This window comes from Labrus bergylta, chromosome 6, assembly GCF_963930695.1.
Source record: "Labrus bergylta chromosome 6, fLabBer1.1, whole genome shotgun sequence".
NCBI lineage: Eukaryota > Metazoa > Chordata > Actinopteri > Labriformes > Labridae > Labrus > Labrus bergylta.
In genome coordinates, this window is record NC_089200.1 from 31,054,152 (window position 1) to 31,075,121 (window position 20,970).

At 38.0% G+C, this 20,970-nt stretch overlaps 1 protein-coding gene across 6 annotated transcripts; it reads left to right on the plus strand.

Moving 5' to 3' along the window:
* The first annotated feature begins 4,309 nt into the window (after positions 1 to 4,309).
* Positions 4,310 to 20,260, plus strand: exoc1 (exocyst complex component 1). Of its 6 annotated transcripts, XM_065956187.1 has the most exons (21): positions 4,310 to 4,403; positions 6,351 to 6,486; positions 6,578 to 6,708; positions 6,802 to 6,961; positions 8,267 to 8,284; positions 8,900 to 9,087; positions 9,988 to 10,215; positions 10,377 to 10,509; positions 10,684 to 10,793; positions 12,203 to 12,271; positions 12,848 to 12,997; positions 13,284 to 13,392; positions 14,041 to 14,085; positions 14,437 to 14,600; positions 15,325 to 15,438; positions 15,690 to 15,769; positions 15,875 to 16,103; positions 18,181 to 18,364; positions 18,474 to 18,673; positions 19,222 to 19,416; positions 19,836 to 20,260. In XM_065956187.1, the coding sequence occupies exons 2-21, from the start codon at positions 6,363 to 6,365 to the stop codon at positions 19,986 to 19,988; spliced, it is 2,784 nt and encodes a 927-aa protein (XP_065812259.1). In that variant the 5' UTR covers positions 4,310 to 4,403; positions 6,351 to 6,362; the 3' UTR covers positions 19,989 to 20,260. The 6 variants fall into 6 exon arrangements, with proteins under 6 accessions (XP_065812259.1, XP_065812261.1, XP_020499425.1 ...); XM_065956189.1 differs by lacking the exon at positions 14,041 to 14,085; XM_020643769.3 differs by lacking the exon at positions 12,203 to 12,271.
* Positions 20,261 to 20,970: the final 710 nt, after the last annotated feature.

Consider the following 20,970-nt stretch of genomic DNA (forward strand, 5'->3'; position numbering starts at 1 on the left):
GAATTCATTCATAATTAGGTTGTTACGTCCGCAACCTTCCTGTTGTTAAGGTGTAACTTAGTGACATGCCCTTTGCACACAAGATGGTGATTTTTCAGTGATATTCTTGGTCTTGACTCGGTCTCCATCCCTAAATGTCTTGGTCTTGTCTCAGTGAAAATATAAATATTAGTGCAGTGCTAAATCATGACTCTTACTGATTTATTTACTAGAATAGTGAACAATTGCATTAGAAACTTTTCTCAGGTATTAGTCAGACCCACAAGTTTTAACAACTAAACAAATATACCGCTTATGAAAAAAAATAATATTTGATTGTTAAGCACATGAAAACAATATGGAATCTGTATTTTTATCTTTAGCAAGTAACCGTGGTAGGACACTGCTCTATGGTGTCTTTTATCAGGTTATATGGATCCTCTGATGCTCATCTCTCCACCATTATCCTTTAAGAATGTAAAATGTAACTCCCACTGGTTAAGTCATGCAAAGAAGTTGTATTAGTAATTCAGCCTGCACATATTTAGATTTATTCAGGTCTACATTTGTTTTCTGTGCTGACAATACTAATTATACAAAGAAAAATCTGGATCTAAAACAACACCACCCAGGCCTTCTTCAAGCGTATTAAAGGGCTGCACTAAATGCCATCAGATAGCAACTCAAATGTTTCTGATTCCAAACAGAGAAGAAAATGCTATGAGCCTTTAATCACCAATCTGAATGTCAAATGTAGATCACACAGATGTAATCACCTTCCCCCGACACTGCACTGCTGACGTGAAAAGCCCTTTTATTTGTAAGTCACTTCTGCATGGCGTGTCAGCAGGGGGTCCCTGCTGACAGGTCAGTCAGTGGGAACACCTCCCACCTGCAGGGGGCAACGCAGACGCTTTAGATGATTTGAAAATAAATGATAATGATAATGAAATAGACTACAAACAAGAATCACAATGTCCTCAAATACCACATATTCAGGTTTGGATTTCAATAGCTTGTTAATCAGGATGTTACCTGCAGGTCATAAAGGGGGTTCTCAGACGACTGGAACAACGAGCAAACAACAGCTTTAAATACTGCTTGGTAAAACCCATACTGCTACAAGCAGAGGTGAAATTACAAAAACCATTAATCTATTAAAAACATGACAAACATCAGGCTTCAATCCAGTCTTTAAAATGTACATTAACCTGATGAAGAATGCATCATGCTAAAGGCAATCTTACCTTGAGCGGATTTAAAACAAAAGTACAACTCTTGGACTCCCCCCATCCTGAAGTCCAAATTAGTACGTTCCACATTGCCAACACCTGGTGAAGAATGGTGCATTCATGTATGCGTGTTCATGAGAGAACTATCCTCCACCAGGAAGAGAGAACACACTGTAGATAAAGAAGAAAATAAATACTTTATTGATACTAAATGAAGCCATGTATTAATCAAACTGAGTGGATCCTAACATCAGCTGATAAACAGATATCAAATAAAGAAAACCAAATACTCGACCAAATGGTAAATTTAGGGGATTTTAACAGATTTTTGAGGGAACAAGTGACGCTCCCTCACAACACAACCATGAGCAATTTCCACAACACAACCAAATACAACAAAATCTATCGATATAAAGCTACATACACACAGCTCAATATCACAGCTACTGCTGAATAAGTGGTGTGTTTAGATTTGTTTTCTTGCAGGTCAGTGTGTCTCGCTCTCAGCACTGCTGTCGTATCTTAATGTTTCACTCACTCTTTTCTACAAGTTTAAACAGTTTCTCTGCTGTTAAACAAACAGAGCGTGGTTATGGTTTTTTTTTTGTGTTAACGTCAGTGTGTTGTAGGAACACACACGTCAGCGCTGTCTGGAGACCTTTGACATTCACAAATATACAGTCAGTGAGTGCCATGAGAGCGCACACAGAGGGTGAATCATGACAACAGGAGAGCACAACATGTGGAATAAAAACAGAAGAAAGATAATCGTACTGTGTATCTCTTTTGTAATGTGTGTGTGTGTGTGTGTGTGTGTGTATGTGCGTGTGTGTGTTAGATGTTTGGATGTGTGTTACACATGTTGGTTAAAAAACTTTATTGTTTTAATGGAGGTGATGACGCACAGATATTTAATCATTTTTGAATGATATAACAAGAATACGGAAGAGGATTAGGGCCACTGAAAAAAAAATTTGGTTCTGATTTTTTTTATTTTATTCTGACTTTAATCTCAGAATTCAGAGCTACAGAGCTTCATTCTGTCCTTGAGGAAGTGGAATTACATGTAGAAATGGATGAATTACATTGTCTTAAAAACAAAACGTCTGACATATATTCGACTTAAGCACAATGAAGTCACTGAATCATAAAGCGAACTTAACAAGAAGTCAGAGATCTTTGTTTGCTCAGGTGAGAACAGGAATCCTTTCCCGGCTCTTTTCTTGAACTCTGCAGATTTAAAAACATCCTGGAGGGGACACAGATGGTCTAATGACGTGGTTCCCAAACTTCCCATAGGGCCATTTACATTACCAGTCAGGATGGCATATTTGTGTTCTGGCTGTCTGTCCTGTAGACATCATTTTGTTCTTCCAATGCAGAAAACATTGCAAATTGGGTATTGCAGTCTGTAAATTACAAAAACAGTTTTACAGATAATGAAATAGTTAATATTAAAAGTCAGCCTTATTGTCAGTTGTTGCCATATGTACCAGACATGCAGAAAAATTTAAAAATAATTTCTCTCTGACCCCACGATGCAAACTGTAATAGTACAAAAATAGAAAATACAATCATACAAAATACAAATATAATGGTGCAAAATGTTTGGCAAAAAATGTTTCTTAAACTTTATGATTTTCAATTGCAATTGATCAGCCCCTAAATTGATCAGTTGCAAGTTGCTGTTAAATAAATTGTACATTTCTTTTTTTTTAAACCTATTTATTTATGTGAACATCACTTCAAACTAGTATATTCTCTGAAAATAAGAAATTTATACTTTGAATTTCCCTCTGGGATTAATAAAGTATTTCTGATTCTGATTAAACAATTTCTTGATGTTATAGGACTCAACTCGGTAAATAAATGAAACATGCAGTCTTTTTTTCAAAAGCTGTTATGACATAATATGAATCATTTTCAGCCATTTAAGAATGACAGTGAGTTTAAGACACTTCTGAGTCAACATTTCGTACTCATGACAGCAGCAAGCAGCCAAAAGACACCTCAAAGGATTTTACACAGCCCACTCCACACTGTGTTCTTTGTTTGAATAATAACAATATGATTAAATGTGATCTCAAGTTTTCTTTATGCACATGGCCAGAAATAAAATGTAGACATACCCATACATTTTTTGTATTTTGGATATGTTTTGAAATATCTCCATTGCATGCATGAGTCACAAACAAAGAGCTGAGTTTAAGTGTTGATGACAGCACACGACACGTCCACCAGCTGGGAAATCTGCGTCTGTCTCTGCACAATAACTTCAACAGTGTTGTGTTCACCTCAGGGTGCTGTGAGCAGATCTGCTGTTAATCGTCTTCTCTGTCACATATCTCTGACTCACTGACATTCAGACTTATATTCCTCTATGGGCTGCAGCTAAAGATGCTCTGTCACTTTTACGTTACAACAAAGAAGAAAAGACTCAAAAGGTGAAACTAAAAGCGGTACAGAAATCCTAATTAAGATGTGGACTGATAACGCCACCTGGTGTCCTGAGGACTGTACTAGCAACATACAGTTTTTTAGAGATTAAATCACTGTTTAAAATATAATGTTAAATATTTTTCTTCATTTTTGTTGTATATGTACATTTATTTTGTTTCACATTTGATTCCTCCATGAATTCAATTCTTATAGCCTATATTAAATCATGCCTACGCTAAATCAATAATTTATTATCCAAATATCAGAATAAAGTTTGGGTTTGTTTAAAGGCATTTTTTATATATTTCATTGACTTCTGTGCTTTTGAGCGACAGCCAACTTTTAATAATCATCACTCAAAGGAGAACATGAGCAAGATAGTGATCAGCATATATGGCATACTGTTTTCTGTTTGTTATTCAGGGTATTTAGTGTATGGGGCAGGCTATACACAGACAATGTTTGGAGATAATATTAGAAAACAATGGACATCAAACGTTTCTGTAAAAATGTTGTTGCTAAAATAGAGTTTAAAATTTTTAAATTCAGTGTTAAAGTGAGTAATTAAAAAAAATACTTAGCTGAATTATAATTGAACACATATAATAAAGCTGAAAAGATAAATCAGATGCTCCCTCTGTGGGTGGATCAGGATGAACCGGATGTTGACACATTTTGTTGAATCTCATGACAGCTGAACCCGGAAGTCGGAGGGTGGTGCTTTGCTAAGGGCTGGTGGGCTGATAAAACAAGGTAGGAGCTGGTTACTAAATATAAATCCCTCAATAAACGTTATTAAGTATACAACAGCGAATAAAAGTTTATTTTTCAGATAATGTAATCTCGATGTTTGCCGCTGGTTACATACGTAGCTAGCGTAACAGATGCTAACAGCTGCTAGCTGCCTCAAACAAACAGATCATCTTTAGCATGAAGCTAACACACAGAGAGGATATCAGAGGCTTTAAACAGAGAGGGACATAGTTTAGACATTAAAGTGCAACACAGCCGTGTTTAACACCTTGTTTTGTGTGCTTCCTGCCGTGTTTTGGTCACAGTGGCGTTAAGCTAACATTCACTGATATCCTGTTAGCTAACGTTACTGACCGGAAGTGAAGTGCTGAGATAAGATGAACCTTCATCAAACCAAACCTCTTATTATATTTAACCAGGCATTTAAATTAGTCTTGAACAATTGTATTTTATTATTAGTATCATTAGTATTATTTTATTATTATTATTATTAGTAGTAGTATTCAATTTTATTTCTATATCACAAATCATAACAAGGGAATTCAAAGTGCTTCACACAAGACATCAAAATATCATGACAAGTAGAAAAAGAAACATTATAAAGAGGACATGTTGGAGATATTATTTTTGACAGTTAAAGGTTAAAGAGAAGATAAAATAAATATAGGAACTAAAATATAATAAGACAAGCATAAAAACAACTCAAATAAATAGACATTAAAAAAGTAAAGCATCAAAATCAGGAGCTCAAATATAAGAAGACAGTTTCAAAATAAAAGAGCAATAGTCCATTGTTTATTTATTTAAAATGTGTATTAAGTACAGCTGCACAATAAATCACAAAAGCATCATTATCGCAATATGAGCAATCACAAAAAACACATTGCAGAAGTCTGATTTTTTTGCAATAAAAAATACAATATTTAAAAGAGTATGTGCACATTTAACCTATCTGATGGAACCCAGGTATTAAGGCCATCTTCAACAACATGTTAACGCCGTCAGATAAAGCCAAATCTAATTATCAGCTACCTTGAGTAGTTGGTGCCATTTTAGTGTTGAAAAGGCCGGTTGTTTATGTTTGTTTTCTGCTTCGGGAGAAACATGTTGTATCGTGTAAACATGAAGAAAGAGATAGACGTAAAAGCTGAGTTATAGCTGCCATACACTCTTTAATTATTTTTTAACGCACTTCATTTTGGTAATGAAATATTGAACAAAGTAATCAAACATTGCTTAATTTTCTTATATCATGTAGGTCATTTCCATGTTAGATTTTCTGTATTTTTTTCATATTGAAGTATATATCGTAGAATGGAAAGTTATCGCATTGTCAGCGTTTTTCATTATCATGCAGCCCTAGTATTTAGATAACTGTATTTAATAAAGGGCTGCTATCAACAGGCGAGTCTTCAGCCTTGATATTAAGGAACTGAGAGTCTCAGCAGACCTGCAGGTTTCTGAACGTTTGTTCAGATATACGAAGCATAAAAACTGAACGCTGCTTCTCCATGTTCAGTTCTGACTCTGGGGAAGAAAGCAGATCTGACCTGAGCGGTCTGGATGGTTCATAAAGTATCAGAAGGTCACTAAAGTATTTTAGTCCTAAACTATTCAGTGCTGGAGTCGGCTGCAGTTGTCTGATTCATTTTTTTTGATTACAGTGACACCGTCACTGCAATCTAGTCTACTGAAGATAAATGCATGGAAGAATTTTCTCAGGTCCTGCTGGGACATACGATCTTTAAGACTAAGTAGTAAGCCAACTTTGTAACTGTCCTAGGGTGGCTTTTGAAATTCAGGTCTGAGCCAGTGACTACACGCAGATTTCTGGCTTCATCAGTTGGTTTTCCGTGTTCATGACTGAAGCTGTGTGTGTGACTCAAACATACATAATGGATGCAGGTCCCTTAATCTTAATAATAAATCCTGGTATGTGTTCTATAGGCAGCATCCACCATGACAGCCATCAAGCATGCTCTCCAGAGGGACATCTTCACTCCCAACGACGAGCGTCTCCTCGGCATCGTCAACGTCTGCAAGGCGGGGAAGAAGAAGAAGAACTGCTTCTTGTGTGCCACAGGTGCATGAGCTAACTCTGTAAACAGCTTTAGATAAATCCAAGTAATCTGAGTAAAAGTTCCTGAAGTATTGTCTTGTTTTCCCTCGTTCAGTCACCACGGAGAGGCCTGTCCAGGTGAAAGTGGTTAAAGTGAAGAAATCCGACAAAGGAGACTTTTATAAAAGACAGCTGACGTGGGAGCTCAGAGATTTGACTGAAGTAGATGCCAAAGATGCGAGCAAGGTCTGAGGAACTATCTCTTTTAACTTAAATCACTTGTTATACACGTCCTCTTTCTCCATAGTTTAGAGCTCATGTTTGTCTTCTCTGGTTTAGGAGAATCCTGAATTCGATCTTCACTTTGAGAAAGTGTACCGCTGGGTGGCCAGCAGCACAGCAGAGAAAAACTCCTTCATCTCGTGTATCTGGAAGCTGAACCAGAGATACCTGAGGAAGAAGGTGGAGTTTGTGAATGTCAGTTCTCAGCTGCTGGAAGGTTAGAAATCTTTTTTTTCCCTCTCTCTTTAGACTCCTCTGTGAGCGCATGCCTCTGTCCATGATTTGATTATATTTGTTTAAAGGCCTGTCTCTCTCTCTTTCTTAAAGCAAAGCGTGTGTTTGTGTGTGTTGGTTGGATGTTTGGGGTAGAGCTGGGCGTTCTAAATCATCAATGTCGATATTCAAACTTTAGAGTGAAGTTAATTAAAATGCACTTAAATAGGCTTCTTATGGGTTTTTTTTAAATTAAAGATTATTTAAAAAGGAAAAGATTAGACAAAAAAGTTTCCTGTTTAAAATCAGTGTCGTCTGTTCTGACAGAACCTCAGTCTGTGTTTAAATAAGTGTCGTACTGTAAATCTGGTCTCCACTAAGCCAGTTCCAGAGCTGGTTCAGAGCCAGTGCCTAAGCTAGCACCAGTTCTTTGTGTTTCCACAGCCAAAGCTCTGGGCTGGAGAAAAACGTTTCCAGAGTAGCACCAACTCCTAGCAGAAATAGAAGCACGCAAGACTTTGTTGTGACCACCTCAGATGCTTTTTAACACACAGGACAGCGAGGGGGCTTCAGCAGAGCTGCTGTTTACATAAATTTGGCTTTTCTCTGCAGTTTAACTTGTTAATTCACAGAGCATCGTTCTTCATTAAACATTTCAAAGTGCTTCACAGATTTAAAAACAAAACGTTTATAACTTTATGAGAATTAAAAGACAAATTAAAAAGAAGACATTAACAACATATTCATATGTAATATATAAAATAAATAAACATATGACATAAAAAAAGAGAAATTAAAATGTATTAAAATATCCTGAAGTTGGGCATTTAATGATTAGTAATCTGCTCTGTGTGCCTCACAGTGTGAAAGTGATCTGACACGCTGTCACAAACTGGTCTCGTTTATCTAAAAGGTTTTCTGTTTAACAATCCATCCAAAAACGTCCTCCAGAGGATTTAGGCTCACAGTTTGCTCCGTCTGTCCAGTGAAGTCCTTAGCTGCCTTAGAAATCCTCTGCAGTGAAGCTGTAAAACAACCCAAAGTGTTTGAACAATTTGACCTTTTGGTGATTATAACCTGTAGAAACTCTTAATAAAGCAGTTTCAGGTTTAAAATATGTGCCTGGAATGTCAAGTGAGAGAGCTGCTGTCACCTGGTTCTATTCTGTATTGCTGCTGGATTTTGGTTGATCTGTTAAAAGCATGTTCAAAACGTGTTTTCAGCCTCTTCTTTGTAATCTTGCTTTGTGGCTTTCTGTGTTAAATTCCTCTTTATTCTCACTTTTCTCTCTTACACTTTCTCTGGCCAGAACTTCCTAAAGCGGAAGGTTGGTAGGACTTAACTTCCCCTCTCCTCACCCCTCGCTCCATTTTTAAAACTCATGACCTTAAACCATCCTTTCTCATCAGACACTGTCACCTCCTCAAAGCTCCTTCTGTTTGAAATAATTCACTCTCAAATACAGACTGGCATGATTTATTTTAACAATCATATCACACATGTAGCTCATGTCGTAATTGTTCATTCCACCTTTTATTCATAGGATTATTTATCTACACGTGTTCATTCATTTATGTTATCAGACACTTGTAGGCAGTATTTGTAGTTTTTTTGAGAAGTGTGCAGCTGTGTTTTTTCAATTAGATTATCAAAGTTTTATTGTTTGATCAAACAGAAGAGTAATAAAGAATGAGATATGGATTAATTTAGATTTAAGATGCAGTTTTACTCTTTGCATCACTGTTGGAGAATGAGAAACTGTAGTTCAGTTGAGTTTATTTAAAATGTGTTTTGAAGACTTGACCATGAACTACATCTCACCGTTTGTTTGTATTTGTCATCTGTAGTCGTCTTGTCTTGTTAGATACCAGATTGTGCGTTTTTTAACTTTCCTCATCTGTCTTCTTAACAAACATTCCCCGCATCTGTTTGTGGTGATCAGAGTCGGTGCCAAGCGGGGAGAGTCAGAGCGTTGCTGGGGGCGACGAGGACGCTCTGGACGACTACCAGGAACTGAGCACCAGAGAAGAGCAGGACATTGAGGGCATGATGGAGGTGTGCGAGGACGCCATCTCCAATGCCGAGGCCTTCGCAGAGCAGCTCAGCAGGGAGCTGCAGGTCCTGGACGGGGTGAGTGAAAAGAATGACAAAATGTTTTATCAAGTATATTTATTACATAGATTGTAATAACTTTATTTATTTATATAGCACCTTTTAAAAACACAGGTTTACAAAGTGCTTTGACAAACAGCAAAAACAAGAACAAAGCAAACTAAACCAAACACAGAAGAACATTAACAACAGCAAGAACATAACAAATGCAAAATACTAAAAATAATGAAATACAATTCAACAGAAAAGAACCCATAGTGCACGATACCCAACAGACATATATAACCCGACCATCACAAGAACCATCATAAGAACCCAGGCAACACAAGAACCATCACAAGAACCCAACAACACAAGCTGAGACCAAGAGGACCAAAGATTTAAAAAGATGTAAGAAGCTATAAGAGCTAAAAGCAAATCAAAAGATAACAGCAATAAGAAGGTAAGAGCAGTAAAAGAAATAGAAACAAGTGAATAGATTATCAAAAAATAAATAATATTAATACAAATAAAAAGCATATACACATATAAAACATAAATAGACAAAGTAAGTAAGATAAAAAAAAATACCAAGTTAAAACATAAGATGAGTTAAGATATGAGCATAAATACGAGATAAGGGCATAAATAAAGAGCATAAATAAAAGAACAGTAAGAAGTAAGAACAGTAAAAAGTAAAAGAAGATAAAAATAGTAAAACCATTAAGAAAAGACATTAAGAAGACGACATCACATAAAAGCAAGTCTGTAAAAGTATGTTTTAAGAAGGGATTTAAAATAATTGAGGGAATCTGTGAGTCTTATCTCTTCAGGGAGGTTGTAGGGATATCCTGTATATATGTAAGTGATATCAGCGGTGGGAACTGTAAGGTAACTCATAGTGTGATAGATAAGCAATACGTGTCCCCCAACTTTCAGGCCAACATCCAGTCCATCATGGCGTCGGAGAAGCAGGTGAACATCCTGATGCAGCTGCTGGACGAGGCTCTGTCGGAGGTGGACACCATCGAGGGGAAGCTGAGCAGCTACGAGGAGATGCTGCAGAGCGTCAAGGAGCAGATGGACCAGATCTCCCAGAGCAACCGCCTGATCCAGATCAGCAACACCAACAATGGCAAACTGCTCGACGAGATCCAGTTCTTAGTAGTGAGGATGATAATTTTTTAGATGTTTTTTAGATATTTAAGATGGTTTTGATCATTTTCTGTAACAAAATTAGGGGCCCTGCTGTAAATGTGCAAAATATAACCCTTAATATAATTGTGCTCTGAATTTGATGACTGGGCTGTTTCTTTTTTCTCTTTCAGAACTACATGGACCTGTCAAAGGGACACATCAGAGCGCTGCAGGAGGGAGACCTGATGTCTCCTAAAGGAATCGAGGCGTGCATCAATGCCTCTGAAGCTCTGTCTCAATGCATGAATGTCGCCCTCAGACCGGGTTAGTTCATACATCTGCCCATTTTTCTAATAAATCAATACAGATAAATAAAGATGTTTTCTGTGTTTACTGGCAGATATGAGAACAACATCTATATACTTATTGTTTAGAAATGCACATTGTTGTTTAGCAGTCAGTATAAAAGAAAGTCTTTTTGTGTTTTCTTTCCTGCAGGTCACGAGAAACTGATGGCTGTGACGCAGCAGCAGCTCCTGTTTGCAGAACTGAGAGACACATTCGCCCGCCGCCTCACAAATCACCTCAACAATGTGTTTGTTCACCAGGTAACAGCCCTGGTTCTGACAGAGAGTGGAACCTGTTTGAAAGTGATGCATTGATTTCTAAGCTTCATTTACATAGGTCTTCTTTGAGTTATGTCCTTACTTGTTTCAGGTGTTCACATCAGTTCCTTTTGCTTTAAATATATACAAAGGTGTTAGTAAAGAAGGGAGATTTTCATTGTACTTGGGCTTGAGTCATTTTACTCCAACAATTCAGCAAAAAAAAACTTTTTTACAACATGAATGTGATCGCTGTAGTTTCTTGATACTCTTCATATTTTAATTCATTTGTAAGTTATCATAGAGAAATACTTCAGAGTGCTTCAGTTAAAGTTCAAATAGATGAATAAATATATAAAATAAAAGGGGTTGTTCAGGAGAAACCAGTGGCCGCTAATCTCCTTGTATTGTTTCCTTACAGTTTACAAAATAACTGAAAAGCTTCACTTTTCCAAACCCTCAAAAATCAAAGATTCAATACACTAAAATAACTCTGTGGGTCAGATCTAAAACTTTTTGTTTGTCATTTCTCACACTAATGGTCACAGGACCCCTCAGGTTAATTTGGTGAACCTTTGGAGGGACCCATCCCATAGGTTTGGAATAACTAGATCACACTAAATAACTCTAGTTCTACATTAAGCGGTCAAAATACATTCACTAAAGATTTATCAGAATCTAAAATATAGGAATGTCAAATCTGTCAGAGAGATATGCCACTGCAGAAAACATCTTTGACTTGCATTTCAATTCAACCTTTATTTACACTCATGAGATCACTGAGGGGTAATCCCTCATTTACAGTGACATCGAGTCATTACAGAATCAGTTAAAAGACATTCAACACACCCCCCCCCCCAAAAAAAAATAAAAAATCAACAATCAGGGGCTTTATGAGAAGCTAACACAATTACCGGTAATAGGAATAATAAAAACAAGAGTGTGAGAAAAAGCCTACAATGGACTAAAATCATCAAGTGAGTTCAATGAGTATAAACAATCTTGGTGTTCATGTGTTACTTTTAATGACAGCTCATGTTTCTGTCAAGTTTTTCTGTTGTAATGTTAAAGTCAAATACATTTCACTCAGAATATGACATAACAGTCAACAAGGAGGGAGGGAGCAGGGATGGTTTTGCAGATTTATGACCTTTTGTCATCCTATGGATTCGTCTGCTCTGTCAGAGAGCGCTGCAGTCTCTCTCTCTCTCTCTCTCTCTCTCTCTCTCTCTCTCTCTCTCTCTCTCTCTCTCTCTCTCTCTCTCTTTCCGCCTTCATGGACTTCCTGTTTTTCCCTGACTCTGTTCCTGGGCTTCGTCGTTTCCTTCTCGTTGTGTTCCTCCTTTCCTTTGACTCTCTCTCTGTGTGGCTCACTCTGAATCATCCCACTCTGCTCTCTGTCTCTGTGTCAGTTCAACCACTTCAGTCACTTCAAAATGACCATCCCTCAGTTCTATAGGTCCTCCTGTCTGTCGCTTCCAGTGAGTACCCTCACAGCACCCCCACTGAGCCCCCCCTCCCCCTCTCTGCTAATGTTTGGCATCTCACACCGACTCACATCTCATGACCTCAGAGAGCCTTTCACAGCTTAATATGAACGCATGAGATACGTTTCTAACATCTCAACGCTGCAAAGGGGTGCCGCTCATCTTCCTCGTCCTTCATCGGCGGTCTGCACTCAGCTGAGGGCTCTGTTTGTGTTTGGGTGCTAACTTGGCTTTAGTGCGAAAGATCTCACATCATTAAACCCCTGTGCCTGTCTGTCTGCTCTGCATGCATGTCTCACAGCACAAACAGTGGATGCTGAACAGTAAGAGGGGAAGTGAGTGCTTACAAATGAGTTGAATTTAAGGTTGAAAATGTGTTTAACCTTGAACGCGTTCAGTGTCAAGGTAAAAAGGAGGTAACGTATCCTACTTAGAGATATTTGTGGACAAAAGCGAGGTAATTTATCCCCATGTGTTTGTGTGAATAAAGAGAGATATAATGGGGCTAGACATTGGATTATTTATTCGTCATATTCCATAATGGAGTGTCTCCCTCTCTCTGTCACTCAGGGTCATGATCAGAGCTCCACCCTGTCGCAGCACACGGCCGAGCTGACCCTGCCCAAACACAGCCCCCTCCACAGAGACCTGCTGCGCTACGCCAAGCTCATGGAGTGGCTGAAGAACACACACAGGGAGAAGTACGAGGGTCTGTCCAGGGTCAGTGAGACTTTACTGACAAATGATCTGTAGGATAGAACCTATGTTTAAATGTCAAAGCTGTGCAAAAGTCCTTTATGTGAAAAATAAGATCCACATAACCGAGTCAAATGGAAGGAAATGTTCTGTCCTGGTTTTCAGTCTTTATACGCTTCAGTGGCTTTAACTTGTCTTACAGACAATCTACTCTAGGAATAGTAAAAGAAAATGTGTGATGCCTTTAAAGTTCAGTGCTTAAGAATTGTTGTTTGCATCCAAACAAATGTCATCTTTTTTTTTTTTTCAGACCTACGTTGACTACATGAGCAGATTATACGAACGAGAAATCAAAGACTTCTTTGAGGTGGCAAAGATAAAGATGGCGGGGACAACAAAGGAAGCCAAGGGCAAGTTTGGTAAGAGGGATTCATATCAGAGGTGTCAGGACACATGTCTGTTTTTTTGTGTAATTAGGTTGTTTTTTTTTTCTTCTTTTTTACTCAAGTCTCTCTTTTTCTATTGTTGACTTGTTGTTCACTTCAAGGCATTAAGAATTGTACTGCATCTCTGGATCTTCTCTTGCAGTATTCGTGTTGTAAACTAAAAAGCAATGTTATAAGAAAAAAAAAAAAGAGTTATTTTTTTACAGATTTTTTCTGTGTAATGTCAGTTCTCAAAGCATTTTTTCCCAAGCTAATTTCCTGCCTGTTGTTTTACTCTGATGGCGACTCTTTTCCCAATTGTACCTTACATGTTCAACTCTTTACACATTTGAATATTTAAACTCCTAACAGGACTCTTGTTTTAGAGAACTCTGCTTTCTGCACTCTGTGTTAGCTTCCCCCTGCTGAAAACAAACAAAAAAAGAATTTGTTTTCTGAAGGTTTTGTCTGAGCTACGAGCACACCTCAACCACTGCAGTGCACGTCAGCATATCTGTAGCTGTGTACGTCTAACATCTAGCCTCCTCCTCCTCCTCCTCCCCCCAAACCCCTTCCCATGCTGCATGTTTTGAGCCTAACCTGTCTCTGTCTTTGATGCCTGCCTTTTCTAACTGGCTGCAGCCACGCTTCCGCGGAAAGAGAGTGCACTCAAACAGGAAACAGAAAGTAAGTATGACAATTTGACGGAGCCTTTTCTCTGTCAATTACCCTCTCTGCTTTTTTTTCCACTTTGCCTTACACAGCTGCACTAAAAGGAATCCCTGCAATCCCAATACATAACACTTTAAGCTCTGACAACTATTACCTCCCCATGTAGTGTGTTGGTTGGTGCTAAATCTTCCCACAGCAGCTGAATGCATCACCACATACTCTGATAAGTGACTAAAAAACAAACAATTTTCTGTAGGATTTTTTTCTACTAAGTGTATCTCATATTTGACTCACACAAGCCTGCAGATTGACTCTTTGCCATTCAGTTAACCTGTGACATTGAATCCTGCTGTATTTGTTTGTCAGGCCTTCACGGCAGCTCTGGGAAGCTCACAGGCTCCACCTCGAGTCTGAACAAGCTGACCGTGCAGGGCGCCAACAGCCGGCGCTCCCAGTCCTCCTCGCTGCTCGACATGGGCAACATGTCTGCGTCCGACCTGGACGTGGCCGACAGGACCAAGTTTGACAAGGTGACACGGCCAGAGATTAAAACTGAACTATTAAATGTGGAATGGGGATACATCTATGTAGATCCATGTAGGTTGTACAAAGTGGCAAAACTATTTGATAATGCTTCCTGTTTGAGAAGTTTCCTAAAAAACTAAAGTAGGAGGAAGAAACCAAAAGAGTTCAACTTTAGAAAAAAATGCAGTTAAGAAGTGAAGTTATCCGATACACATGTTATGGCTGTTTCATAAGTAAAGCCAGTAATAACAAGTAAAACAAACACACCTTTCACGTTTAAATACTTGATCCCATGATGCTATTCTGTATACATAACATTTGAAGAGGCTGCAAGCTGAGCTGCTGAGGCGCTCTGATTGTTTTTGGTCCTGATGCTTTAGAGTTCATCATTTTCAATTCATGTAAGCCAAAATTATTCACCAAGGTCTCAACCTCTCACCAACAAACAGCCGCAGTAATTAAATGAAGTAAAAACACTAAGTGTTTAAACTTGAAGTTAAAATTGTTGTTTCTTGTACGCTCTTTGGCAGGCACAGGATGTCTGGATAGGAAGCTGCTACCTGAGCTGCCACTCACTTTAGCTCAACTTATCGAACAATTTGAAATCCTTTAACCCTGTCTATACGTGTAATGAAAATGTATTCTTGTTTTTCTACTTATTTTTATCCAGCTGTTTTACATCTATTGCTCTGTATTCAAATATTAAATGGTTTTTTTTTGTCTTAGTAGATATTTGAGCAGGTCCTCAGCGAGCTGGAGCCGCTGTGTCTTGCAGAACAAGACTTCATCAGCAAGTTTTTTAAGCTGCAGCAGCACCCGACAGTTACCCCGCCTCTCGCTCAGGTAAATCAGAGAGAAGGTGCTGGAAACAGCATCAGGAGGATCATTTAAACTGTCTCTTCCTCCCCTTAGGTCAGCGTCTATTGACATGTGTGGTTTCACTTCATATTAGATTATTTTTCTTGTCTAGTTGTTTGATTTATGTGGTTTACTACAGCAACAACAGACGCATGAATGTGTTGCAGCATCATTCAGACATACGTCGGCAGATGTTTGTTCAGTTTTGTCATGTTTTATGTCTCTTCTCTCGTCAGCCTGAAACAGAAGAATTAGACGGTGGCACGCCATCCAGAGTTGCCCCCCAGGCTGAACACAGACACTCTTTGTCATCAGAGTGAGTATCGTCACTTCATCAGCTTACACTTCTGCTGATACAACCCGTCTCCACTGCCAGAAAACATTATTCATATTGTCTCTTTCACTTCTTTTCTGTCTCCAGGAAAGACCTGGTGCGGCTGATGATGAATAAAATCTTTCAGAGCATCGAGACGGAGCTCAACAGTCTCATCGCTCTGGGGGACAAGATCGACAGCTTCAACTCTCTGTACATGCTGGTGAAGATGAGTCACCACGTGTGGACAGCCGAGAACGTCGACCCGGCCTCGTACCTCAGCACCACTCTGGGGAACGTGCTTGTCACTGTCAAGAGGAACTTTGACAAATGTATCGTGAGTGCACAGAAGTTTTGTTTGTCTGAAAATTTTAAGATGTCCCAATTTGAACTGGCTGATCAGTATCGGAGTAGATTATCACCATCAGCCATAGTGAGCTGGATCTAATGTCATCTGTCCCACAGTTTTAATGCCACAGCAAGAGAAGCTGTCATTCAATTTACTGAAATATGTGATTGAGGCTGCCTCCAACAATCAATCAAGCATTTAATTTTTACAATTCATACAAAAATGTTTTCTCAAGAAACTTTGCGGCCGTACATATGAACTGTTGGTAACTTAAACTTTGTCATTGTTTGGTTACCACAGAAAGGTAAGGTTCATCTAAACCAGTAGAGCTCCACGTCCAAACTAACCAAAATATTGTGTTAGAAATTAGCTTTTAACTCGATGGGACCAATCAGAGAGCAGCATTGTTCTTAAAGGCTTTATATGTGATTTTTCACACTTAAATATAATATAAATCAAGTATATCCTCTGAAAATAACTCTGTGAGTCATGACTGTCTACAATGGGTGTAACACTCGAGTCCCACTGTCTGTGATGCTTTCAGAGTTTTCAGAGTCCTATCTTCACTTTGTTTACATCGTCAGGACAGCCGGCTGACTCCTCCCCTCGTGTATAAAAGATTGTTTAATTGAGGGACTGGAGAAAAGAAGAATAACATACTGTACTCACTGCTTAACTGTGTTTCTAGATCACGCTCATTTCAGGTAAATTTACATGCAGTGTGAAGATACCAGCATAATAAAGATCGCTAGCATTAGCATGCTAACACAACAATGCAGCGCGAGTTGTTTTGGTTTCATGCTGGTGCTCAAGGGCGACATCTACTGGATCAAAAAAATCACATATAAAGCCTTTCATTCCAGTGGTTCCCCTCATGTTTATTTGTCTCTGAATGGACTAATGGCTGGAAATAAATTCTGTTAACTGATGTTAATCCACAAACACAGACTCAAATGTTTGATGATTAGTTGATAAGAATAGCCACAGCCTTCATATACAGCTAGTGTAACACAACAACAGTGACATCGAGTGGTGAACTCTTTAACTAAATCTTGGTCATGTAACAGTACTCTGTTATCTCTGGAGTTGAAATCAAAGTCATCATATTTTTTTAAAGGATGTAATCTATCACAGAGAACACACTGCTCCTCCTCATCCTCCAAGTTATCCCACCTTTCAGAACCATCACCATGACAACCGTATCTTACAGAGGACTTTACACCTACTAGGAGCTAGGTTTAAGATTTCAGATGTAAATTCTGAACTATCTCAGCTGGTGCAACACCTAAAAGTTAGTAGAATGTAAACTCTATCCAAAACGAGATGCATTTTAATTCTTTAGAAGAGAGTGACTTGGAGTTTATGATTTTTATCAATTCTGGTGTGTTTAACAAAGACGTGTGGAGTGTTTTATTTCTGCATAGTAGAAAGCATTTATCGGTTCATCTTTGATTAGCCAATAGGGTAATAGAATATAATTACTTTATTGATCCCAAACTGGGAAATTGTGGCGATACAGCAACAGGTTATCCAACACACAATATGAGTAAAAAAATCAATATTAGCAAATCTAAACACAATATAATATTAAATACAAAGTAAATAAGCACTAAAAATATCAAAACTAAGAATGTGAATATATACAACCAGGATTTAACTTAGAATTACTAGTCTTACTTACTAGAAAGATTAAATATGGAAGATTAAATGTAAATGTTCAAAAACAGAGTAGTAAATGGACAGTATTGACATAAGTTAAAGAAGGGGTAATACTTAGAAAGCCTTGTGCATCCTGAAGCTTCATAAAGAATTTGAGCTTACAGAAACTCTAAGAAGTGAATAGCTGCTGAATAATGATTAGCCGTTTGCTTTTTTTTCTGAATGCATTGCAGAGCTGTTTAATACATTTTACAGGTACTCTTTTGGTTTCTAGAAAATAGAAGTACCTGAACTCTAAACAGATTTAACATGATTACTTTTCACTCTTTTGTGCTCAAATTCAATACAATAATGTAATATAATAAGGACGTCTTTATGTTTAATATAATCTTTCTTTCTTTCACAGTCCGGTCAGATCAGGCAAATGGAGGAAGTGAAGATTTCTAAGAAAAGCAAAGTGGGTATTCTGCTTTTTGTCACCAACTTCGAGGAGTTTGCTGAGCTTGCGGAAACGATCTTCCGAAACGCGGAGCGCCGAGGGGACCTCGACAAAGCTTATGTCAAACTCATTAGAGCCGTCTTTGTGAATGGTGAGACTGCTGCTGAACCAAAAAGTTTCTACTTCATCTATGTGACATCAGAAATCAAAGGCCTGAATATATATATATATATATTTTTTTTATTATTAATTCTCTTCAGTGGAGAAAGTAGCCAACGAAAGCCAGAAGACACCACGGGATGTTGTGATGATGGAGAACTTCCACAAGATCTTCTCCACACTGTCTCGTTTAAAGATCTCCTGCCTGGATTCAGAGAGACGAGAGGCCAAACACAAGTACACCGACCACCTGCAGTCCTACGTCATCAACTCTCTGGGACAGCCTCTAGAAAAACTCAATGTAAGTCAGAGTCATCACCAAGTTTGTTGTTGTTTTTTTTTATTACTTAATTTTATTATTATCATTATTAGATATGAAACATTGTATTTTTATATATTTTTCTTGTCATTTACATAATTATTTATTTTTGCTCTTTTTTTTTTCTCCTCTCTTATTTTTCTTTTATCTTTATTTACTACTACAACTTTTTTTTTTTTTTTTCTATTCTTACAATTATTTGATTTATAATGTTATTCCCTTTATTGCTTTCGATATACATCAGGCATCACATCATCTGTTCAATTTCAAAACACCATCACGTAAACTTTTTATCTGTTTATTCTTTATTTGGTAGTTTTTTTTTTTTTTTTATTGTTTTTCCCTTCTTCCAAAGTTTTCGGCTACATGTTACTTCCATTCCATCATATCATTCCACCATTTCATCATCATTAGTATTATATATTATTATTATCCCTGCCCCCCCCCCCCCCCAAAAAAAAGAAGAGATATCACCAAGTTTCCCCTGCAGCTATGAGAGCATTTTGTAACACTTTCTGTCTCTCCCGCAGCATTTCTTTGAAGGAGTCGAGGCTCGTGTAGCTCAGGGTGTTCGCGAGGAGGAAGTGAGCTACCAGCTGGCCTTTAACAAACAAGAGCTGCGAAAAGTCATCAAAGAATATCCCGGAAAAGAGGTGAAGAAGGGCCTGGACAACCTGTACAAGAAGGTGGACAAACACCTGTGTGAAGAAGAAAGTCTGCTACAGGTAACATATCATTAGAGAACACAAGTTGTGACATTACACCATAACTCATGGGCTCAATCATTTTAAGTCTTACATGGGTTTAGTTTGTAGTCACCGCCCATAAGCAGCCCTATTTTTATGGTTTTACAACATCGGATTATTTGCTATAAATAAATGACCAGGCAGGCAAGAGTCACCGTCACACATCAGAATAGACTATTTTGGAGATTTATTTTGTATGTATGGGTAAAAGCCTCTGTCTCTGTCACCATTGGTTTAAATAATAGCCAGCTTAAGACTTAATCAAGGTAAGACAGCTGCTAAACAGTTCAACTTCAGAATGATGAGGTCGTATCCTTTGTTTTATATCTCTGGATTCATATTGAAGCTGTCCTCACTTCCTTTTTCAAGCTGTTGCACTTTCTGTTTGACTCCACCAGGTGGTGTGGCACTCCATGCAAGATGAGTTCATCCGCCAGTACAAGCACTTTGAAGACCTGATCGGAAGGTGTTACCCTGGATCAGGAATCACCATGGAGTTCACCATCCAGGACATGTTGGAGTATTTCTCCAGCATCGCTCAGTCTCATTAGTTTAACTGCTCTGCACTTTGAGTAACTGCTGCCTCACACTGGCAGAAAATACACTAGCTTCTCAAAAACTAGTCTCTAATGTATCTTTGATCCTGCACATTTCCTGTGTATGTATGTGTGTATTTTAATGAAAGTGATGCAGATTTACCTGCATCTTGTGTGTGCCTGTTCTCTTACGATTCAAACATCTGCTCTGTATTTTGTTTATATTTTTATTTCTTTATGCCATATAGTATGTACATAATAAATTCACAGTTGCTGACTCATTCAAAGCTGTGTCAAATATTTTTTTAAGATTTAAAGTAGCTGTGAGGATCTTTCAGTTTGTGTGAATTTTGGTGCCCCCTGTGGACAAAATATGCAACGTAAAGTCCCCTTCAAAGCTCTTGTAATCTTGATTTGGTAATCCTTAAAGTCTCTAACCTGATCCTGATAAGACCTTTTGAACAATGGATTCCTGAGGTTAAATAAGCAGTTGGCTAATTTGTGTATGCGAGAAATGCCCGGATGTATACTTGATTGGCCAGAATTTTTAAGTATAAAACTTTAGCACACTGGTCATACTAAACTGCCCCACAATGCATTGCGGTAGTAGGCACTATATTAGCATTTGTTTTCGGACACAGCCTAGAAGTTGGATGATGTCTGTTTGAAACTTGACTGTTGCCAGGCAACTCAAACATTCTCCCTACAGAGTCCCTGTGATTGGCTGGTTACATGCAAGCCAGAGCCAGAGGGCACTGATGCAAGCTTACAAAAAAAATCTTAGTTCAAAGGAGGATGCTCACAAACACAGATCAGACACTCAATTATTAAAAGTATTAAATTGAAACAACACATTTTTTTTTTTAAAGATTTGTTTATTAGGAAAACATAAACTTTACAAGAAAATCCACTGTCAATATGAACATTTTGTGGTGTGTTTCAAACAGACACAAAAACATAAGGGACATAAATAAATAATAATAATTTAAAAAATAAT

Coding starts and splice junctions, on each gene's coding strand:
- exoc1 (XM_065956187.1), top strand. CDS start 6,363: ATGACAGCCATCAAGCATGCTCTCCAGAGGGACATCTTCACTCCCAAC. Junction 10,216..10,376: donor ACGAGATCCAGTTCTTAGTA/GTGAGGATGATA, acceptor TTTCTCTTTCAG/AACTACATGGACCTGTCAAA. Junction 19,417..19,835: donor AAGAAGAAAGTCTGCTACAG/GTAACATATCAT, acceptor TGACTCCACCAG/GTGGTGTGGCACTCCATGCA.